The following is an 8,443-nucleotide window of genomic DNA, read 5'->3' on the forward strand; positions in this document are numbered from 1 at the left end:
AAGGAAGAAATGAAAAGTCTAGAGAAGTTCCCCAGTGCAAACAAGATGCAGGACCTTCTATTACGTAACTAGGTGGTGCCCCATTGGAAGCCTTCTGCTCAACACTGCTCTGGACACACTTCTTCCTTCCATGGCCTTCACTCCTATGGACTGAGATTGGATGGAGTGAAAAGAAGAAGCAAGAGGCATCCTAATAAACATCAACATTTAAAATCAGGCTTGAGAAGAAAAATTAAGAAAAGAAAAAAATTGTTTCAGATATATCAAAATTGCTAGGATTTTGTGAGATAATAGAAATCACAGTGGACAGACCTCAGAGAAGCAGATCATGGCAGTAACACAACGTGTTGTAAGGTGGTTACTTGTAACAAATGACAGAAATTTCACTGGAAACTTCAGCTTGTGCTTGAAGCCAAAATGTAAAGAATGTAATGTAGAGGATAAATAGGAATCAAGAAAATAAAAATAATTAGATCCAAAATATTTCCATAATCTTACATAAGAAAGAAAGATGACTGAGGTCAAGGGAAATTTTTTTTTTGGTGTAGGGTAAAAATGCCAGTGAATTCAAACATGTTGTGAAGACAATAGAGAAATAGCCATTGATCTGAACCTCCAAAAGCATATTTTTAGAAACTTTTTTAAGAAAAGAAGGAATTAGTAATAAATCAATGCAGCTTGATGTTGAAACTATGCATAAAGATTTGAGTATGTGATACTTTTAGTCATTTCATTTATTCTTATGGGACAGAAACTAATGTAACTTTTGTTGGATAAGGAAGTGTGTGATAAAAGTTTGTACAAGGAAGCTAAGTATGGTAAAAGCCTAGTATTACATCCACGAAGCAGGTGAAAGCACAAGCATCTAGTACTGAGATCTCAGTTAAATGAGAACTCATGGGCCGGGGATTTAGCTCAATGGTTCTGCCGCCTGCCTCACAAGGGCAAGGTCCCGAGTTCAATCCCAGGTACAAAAAAAAAAAAAAGAGAGAACTCATGAGCAAGTACTGCTCCTTCTCTGCATACATGTAGGCTTTCTTCCAGAACTCTCCACACTCTTCAGTGTATTAAGCCATGACCCAGGAGACAGGATTGTTCCCAGGTTGGAGTTGCAGGCTACTGGGGTGGCAAGATGGCCAATTTGGAAAATAAAAACTAATTTAGTTGAGGAACTTTAGTTCTTAGATTTGCATATAGTTCTTTAAAAGTATATCAATTAGAGGATTAAGATAAAATATTAAAACCCATGTCAGTCCATATATTGATGATCTTCCTATAGAACAACGCAATGGTTATCCTTTCCTTGAAAAAAAAACAAGTAGCCAGAGTATTTTATTAAATTATCATATATGCAAATCATTTATTTATCTCTGGAACTCTCTCTCACTGGTATGAAAGTATAAAAGTGCTTGACAACAGCTTGCCAGGGAGTGATATCCAAGTCATTCTGACTTAGAATGGTTTTCTACAGGTTCAACACAGGAACATACGTGTGGGATGGAAAGCCCATGTTTGGAAATGAAGAGCTATTCCTGATCTCTTTCACAATTCCATCCATAGGAGTCCTATCACTTTAGACCAAAGTATTCTAGTTTTCAAGTGCTTTCTCTGCTGCTAAGTACTATTGTGAGTATTGGTGGATCTCTTCACTCTTTTCTGGCTTGAAGTTCTGATAGAGAAATATAGGACTTATACAAAAGCATAATCAATTCCTTGAAGCTATAAATCAGCTGTAGCGTTATTGTCCTATCTTCTAATCCTTGCATATGGTAGGAGAGCAAGAAAGAAAAGTCTGAAATTAAAAATTCATGCTGGTAGTGGTGGGAGAGGGCCAGGAAGGGAGGGACCCCACCGCTCTGCAGAGCCTCTGTTAAACAAGAGCAAGGCAGACTGTTTGCAAAATCTAGAGTCTGTCTCATTTTGAAGAGTCTTTCTGTGTTTACACTTTTCTGGGTGGCAAAGGAGAGTGCTGAACCTTCTTGCTCTCTTTATTATTCTTGGAAATAATCTAGAAGGTTCTGCAGAGGACATTGTTCCCCTATTAAAATCTCTTTCCAGTCTCAAATACTGAGTATTTCTTAATATTAAAATTTTTTTATCACATCCTTTCATATCATACAGAATCACTTGGATGCTTTTACCCCAGTTTCTTGTCTCCTTTGAAACACCCCATTACCCTTTCACGAATCTCCTTGGTCTTAACTCCATAAACCACAGGATTAAGAGCAGGTGGGAAGAGCAGATAGACATTGGCCAAAAGAATATGGATATGGAGTGGGACATGGTGTCCAAAGCGGTGTGTGAAAAAAGAGAAGAGAGCTGGAGTGTAAGAGATGAGGATGACACAGACGTGGGAACCACAGGTCCCTAAGGCTTTGGACTGAGCATCATGGGATGAGAGACGAAGGACAGCCTGAGCAATGAGGGCATAGGATAGACCAATGCAGAACAAGTCGACCCCGATGACCAGCAGGGCCACTGTCAGCCCATACACACGGTTAGGCCTAGTGTCCCCACAGGCCAGTTTCACCACTGCCATGTGCTCGCAGTATGTGTGAGGGATCACATGGCTCTGACAGAAGCTCAAACGCCCAATGAGGAAGGGACATGGGAGCATGAGCAGGGAGCCTCGCACCATAGCTACCACCCCAATTCGGGCAATGATGGTGTCAGTGAGGATAGTGGCATATCGGAGGGGGTGGCAGATGGCCACATAGCGATCAAATGCCATGGCCAACAGCACAGTGGACTCCATCATGCAGAAGGCATGGATGAAGAACATCTGTGCCAGGCAGCCAGAGGCAGAGATATGTCCAGCTCCACAACAGAGGATGGCCAGTAGCTTGGGCACTGTAGAGAAGGAGGCAGCCAAATCGATGGTTGAGAGCATGCATAGGAAAAGGTACACAGGCTTGTGTAGGGCAGGTTCAGTGGCAACAACAACCAGAATGGTTAGATTGCCCACAACAGTGGCTGTTCCCAGGCAGCACACAGGGAGTGAGAGCCATGCGTGGAATTGTTCCAGACCTGGAATGCCCAGAAGAAAGAAGACAGAAGAATTCATGTTGGTGTGATTAGGAGACTCCATGGTCTTGCTGAGTCCTGGACATCTGTGGTCAGGAAACCTGGCACAGAATCACATTGCCTGAAGAGACAACACAGAACAGGGATATGAATGAGACTACAGTAATGCTTATTAACTGAAGATGTTTGCCAAGCTTCATTATCCATATAACAGCATTAATTATAGTATCAGTACAGAGTTTAGAATTACATGGGTTAATACTTGTAAAAAGCTTTGTATAGTACCTAATGTATAACACTTGTTCAATATATAAATATAAGACCTCAAATATTCATTGAAATAAACTAGGATTATCTCCCAGCTAAAGACTCTCCAAAAAAAAGATACACTTCATTTTCCTTCTCAGGAACATACTTGAATGCTCATGCACTTTTATGGAATATAGAAGAGAGTAGGTGGAATCATTAGTGTAGAATATAAATGGCAAACACTGTTCACTGGATAAAGTTGGATGTCATTTTTCATGTCTTATAAGCTGGAATAGATTCTGACTAGGGAACTGATTCTTAGTGATTGTTTTTTAAGTTTTATTATTTTAATTTAATTTTTATTTTAATGTCACCCTACTAGTTTCTATTCTCTTCATTAATCAAGAGATATTTTCACATGTACTTGCTCACTTTCATCTGAAAACTTCATGAGATGCTGCACCTCACCTTACACACCCAGTTTCCTTTCCCCAATATTTTGAAATTAAACATTTTTAGACTTCATTCTATTTCTGAAACAGAAAATTTCAAACTTTTCCTACTCTCTTCTCTTCCAATCCTTTATTCATATTATATCCACAGTGCTTGGTTATTTCAAAGAAAAACTCTAATCGAATGCTTCTGCTCATCCTTCCATAATGGCAAGAAGTGATTTGATGAGATTCCATAGACTTGTACCTACATGGTAATGACTCATCTCTCTTCATGGAAAATTCTTATATTCTTCTCTTATTTGCCTTATCTTTGTCAAACTGTTAGGTTCTGAGGGGGAAAAAACCCATAGTAAGGGTTTACTTAAACTGGAAGGAATTATGCTGTAAATGGAGAGCAATGGTTTCGGGGAGGACACTGAGGGGTAATCATTTGGATAAAAGCTTAGAAATTATTTCACCTGGAAGTTTTCAAAATATGAATGAGAACATCACTGGAAGTTTATATTGGAAGTTTATATCCATTTATTTAAACAGAAATATTTAAAGTGTACCTTATGTATAGCCAGCCCTAGTATAGAAGCTATTCAGGAAGCATAATGCAAAGATAATATAAAGGTCAATATTAAAGGACTAGGGAATTTAAAAAGTTATAAAGGAGGTATAAAAAATAACTGTCACAACTTTTTCTTATTCTCAGTGTGCACATTTCAAAAGGAAGAAGGGAAAACTTTCCTATTCCTTAATGGACTGGCTACTCCATGTATGTAGTTACTGGAAGAATAAATCCAGAGAAGAGACATGTCTATTGTTGGAGCACAAAGGTGTTCCTTCATTGCAATGTAAGAAGACTTAAAGAGCTAAACAATATCAGAAAGCCCATATATGTTGGTAAACAAGATCAACTGTCAATTTTTGTTGTTGTTTTCATAAACATAGGAACTAATGAAAGAAATGGAGCTTGGTGACAATCACAGCTCAGAGCCAGAAAACCACATGACTTTCAGAGAAGAGAGGGATAAGTGTGACTTGTAACAGGCTTGCATATGCAGGATATTGAACACATTGTCCTGTGAGCTTATACCTGGGAGTGTAGAGTGGCAAAGATGTAAGTTTTCAACCTGTTTGAGCACAGAATGTGTTTGATGCAGGTCATGTCCTATTACTATCATCTTCGTTTTAATGGGAAATATAATCACATATTCAATACAGAATCCTCCCTGTAGTTTCTTAACCAACTAGAATCTAGTCTTAGCTTTACAGTGTATGTAATGGGCAACTAGTTTATATTGAATGTAATTAGTTCCATTGTAGGGCAAACTTTTACAATTTTTTTTCTGTATGTCCTTTAGAATCATTGACAGTCATCAGAGATTGGAAAGCCCCTTCCCTGATGCTTGCAGTCAAACTAGATGCACTCGGTTGTGCATTTTACAACTCAGCTTTGTTTCCTGAGTTAATGTGGGTCTCTGCTCAATACAGACAAAGGATATGGGGTCAGAATACACCAGCAGAGAGATTCCCACTCATTACATTTCTTCCAACTACTTAGTGTACGTACACTTCTACAGTTTTCAGCTGGGGATTTAGCTCAGTGGTGCCACTGCCTGCCTCGCAAGCTCAAGGTCCTGAGTTCCATCCCTGGTACCAAAAAAACAATCAATACAGTTTTCAAACTTCTCACAAAGTCACCCACAGCTGGGAGGCTTAACCTGATAATTCTTTGAGGTTCCACCCTGTTCTTTAGGTCTCTGATTTTATGCTTCTGACTTTTATTTCCCCCATAGAAGCTGGACTGAGAATAGATTACCATGTATTACTAGAATAGATCAGCAGCTGACTTGACAGATATAACTGAGCATTTCTTACAGGTCCTATAGTCTTTTCTTTCTAAAGAACTCCAATCTTTACACACACCAACCCTCAAAGAGTCATGCACCCTTATCCTGTTCTTCACTTCCATCATTATTATTCCACCCAACACCAGGTCGTGGTCTCATGTATTCCTTGCACAAAATATTTAAACTTTCATCACCATTCTCACTTACACTTTAGTTTGAACTTATACCTCTGACCCAGTCACTAATCCAATTCTTATTGTGACATTAAAGCCAATCCCTTCATTAAAAGTTATCATTACTGGAGCAACTGCGAATGGACAAGACTTTCCATGCCTCTAAACTACAGAATCGAAAGCCTATCTGCCAGTCTTCACAAGAGCACAGCTAAACTTAGACTCCTTCCTGTCCATTGTGAGACTACTGAGGGAAAAGCTCAGATCATCAGTAAGGTTGTATTGATTTCCTCTTCTCAGTTTGTTGCTGTTGATCTTCACAGTATCTTTCTCACTAGGCACACAAATTTCTCTTAGGTGCTTAATGAGGAATTATTTCTTGTTAGTCATTTCAAGAATTCATACTAAATGCCTTAAACTGCCTTCACAGCACCTCCCATTTACCTGATCTAGTTAAAATATCACTTGCTTGGAGCTTCTCTGTTTGCTCCTCTTTTCTACTGCCAAAACATAACTCCTGCTTTAGGAAGCTTGCTAATTAAAACTCCAAATCAAACTACACAGAGATGTTATTCAGCAAAGTTTCTTCCCCTGGTATTTAAATCTCATGCTCCCCTTTTTGAAGCAAATTTCCCACAACCAATTGCACTTACAGACTTCTAATGAAGGCTAAGAAATGCCTTTTGAAGAATCTTTTTCTAGTCCAAACTCACATGACTCCAGGAGAGCAGGAATGAAAAAGCACAGCACTGTAGCAGCATCCTTGAAAAATCACAAGAATATTACAAGTCTCTACTTACTCTCAATTACCTGAAAATGAGACTCAGAGGTTGTTATACTGATGATACCTAACTTGTGGCCTCTGGAGAGTATGGTGGATTGCACTGGGTTTAAGGCTATGCCATTTAGAGAGTTTCTATGTCTCCTAGGAAATGAGGGTTCCAAGTTTCTCTCTTGTGGTTGACCATGTCAGAATGTACTGACGGAGAGGTTTTTGTAGAAGAGGCAAGGAAGCTGTAATTATAGTCTATTCCCTTGTGAACTGGGACAGCCAATGCTTCTTTGGCAAAAGGCACTGGCCCATCTCTTCCAGCGAATTTTATGATTCATCAATCAGGGTAAAGGTGCATGTATAGATGTGCAGTACGTGAAATTACCATGGGAACTAATGAAGGCAAGGATTTAAAGAGAAGTCAAAGCATTTTCAAATTAGAAGCAAGATAGACACTCTTAAGTACCAATACATTCATACACAAAGTGTTTATTTGGTATCAACTTAACACTAATATAATTTACTCTGCCATGCATCCAAAGCCATTCTCAGGTCATCAAATGTATTGAACTCCAAGACCCAGAAAAACAGGTTCTGCTATTAGCTGGTACCACACATTATACAGCAAGATTTCCAAGACTCGTCACTCTAGAGCTATAGTCCCTTTACACATTGTCTGCACTTGGTCTCTTCACTCCCTATCTAAGTATTGCGATGGTTTTATTCACCTCCATCCACACCATATATAAGGGTATTTATCCTTGTTGTCTGTATTTCTTGGACCAGAGCTAAATTTGAGCTCTGATAAGCTGCACATACTTAATCTTAGATCCTGAGAGTTTCTCTAAGGCAGTAGTGTGTAAATTTTACCGAACTAAAAAATTACCTGTAGCTCTTGTTAAAACACAGACTGGGGTAATGGGAGGGGCAAGGGAAAGGAAAGAAAGGAAAGGAAAAATGATGAGAAATGGAAAAAATAGAAATAAAGTCTTTGTAAATAGGGAAGGGTGGAGGGTGTGAAGGGAGGGCTAGGAATGGGGAAAAAATAAGAACCAAGATGCATTATGTAATGAGAAATGTAATTGTGTTGTATACCTACAATGTACCAATAAAAGAATTTAATTAAAAAAACCAGACTGATAATCCACACATACTTCTAGTTTCTGACTCAGTAAGTTAAAAGCAGAACCCTCAAAGTGCCCATTCTAACAAGTTGCCAATTAATTCTGCTGCTGTTAGTCAAGAGATCATACTTGAGAAAGTATTACTCTAAGAAAACGAATACTTAAAAATTTTTTGATTAAATTTTCCTCTCAAAATTGCTATCTGGCCTTCACTTCTTGTAAGTTCTACTGGACAGTATCAGCACTACAATTGTCTTTGTTGAGTTGTTTTAAAACCTTGGGCAGGAAAGGAATGCAACATCTTTCTTTTAGCAGAAAGCTGCTCTGAAAATTATTATCTGTCTAGAGTTTAGGAAGGCTCCAGAAAGCCTTTAATCCACCTCATTCCTATTAACTAAAGAAGAAAAGAAATTATACAAAGGAGGAAAGGGCTTTTTAAATTCCCCTGTTTACTGTCTCTCAACAGTTCTGGGGAAAGCCCTGGATAGCTCAGTCATGAAGGACATAATATCTCTGTGCTCTGATGACTTGGCCAGACTGAGCTGCATTCCCCAGAATTCCCATTCTATGTTGTCTCCGTGTGAGGAGGGTTACCAGAGATAATCTCTGTGACAGCTGAAAGATGGAAGGGAAGCATTTCAATTACACTGGACAAATAAGAGAAACTATGATAAAAATACACAAATTACAAATGAAGAAATTGAAACATTTCCTTATCCATAATTTATGTTAGCATAACATGAAATAATAGCAAAGTAAATGTTAAGAGAAAATTATTAAAACGTATGTATATGACAAGCTATTTTAA

The 8,443-nt window shown here is 38.5% G+C and overlaps 1 protein-coding gene across 1 annotated transcript; it reads right to left on the bottom strand.

Annotated features, from left to right (window-relative positions):
- Positions 1-2,123: 2,123 nt before the first annotated feature.
- On the bottom strand, positions 2,124-3,094 carry LOC101717950 (olfactory receptor 52P1). Its single transcript, XM_004863486.4, is given in 2 exon segments — positions 2,124-2,170; positions 2,173-3,094. Coding segments are annotated over 2 exon segments (963 nt in total). The 5' UTR covers positions 3,089-3,094.
- Positions 3,095-8,443: the final 5,349 nt, after the last annotated feature.

This window comes from Heterocephalus glaber, unplaced genomic scaffold, assembly GCF_053883595.1.
Source record: "Heterocephalus glaber isolate CG9 unplaced genomic scaffold, H.glaber_assembly_v1.0 deba00001428, whole genome shotgun sequence".
Taxonomy (NCBI): Eukaryota; Metazoa; Chordata; class Mammalia; order Rodentia; family Bathyergidae; genus Heterocephalus; species Heterocephalus glaber.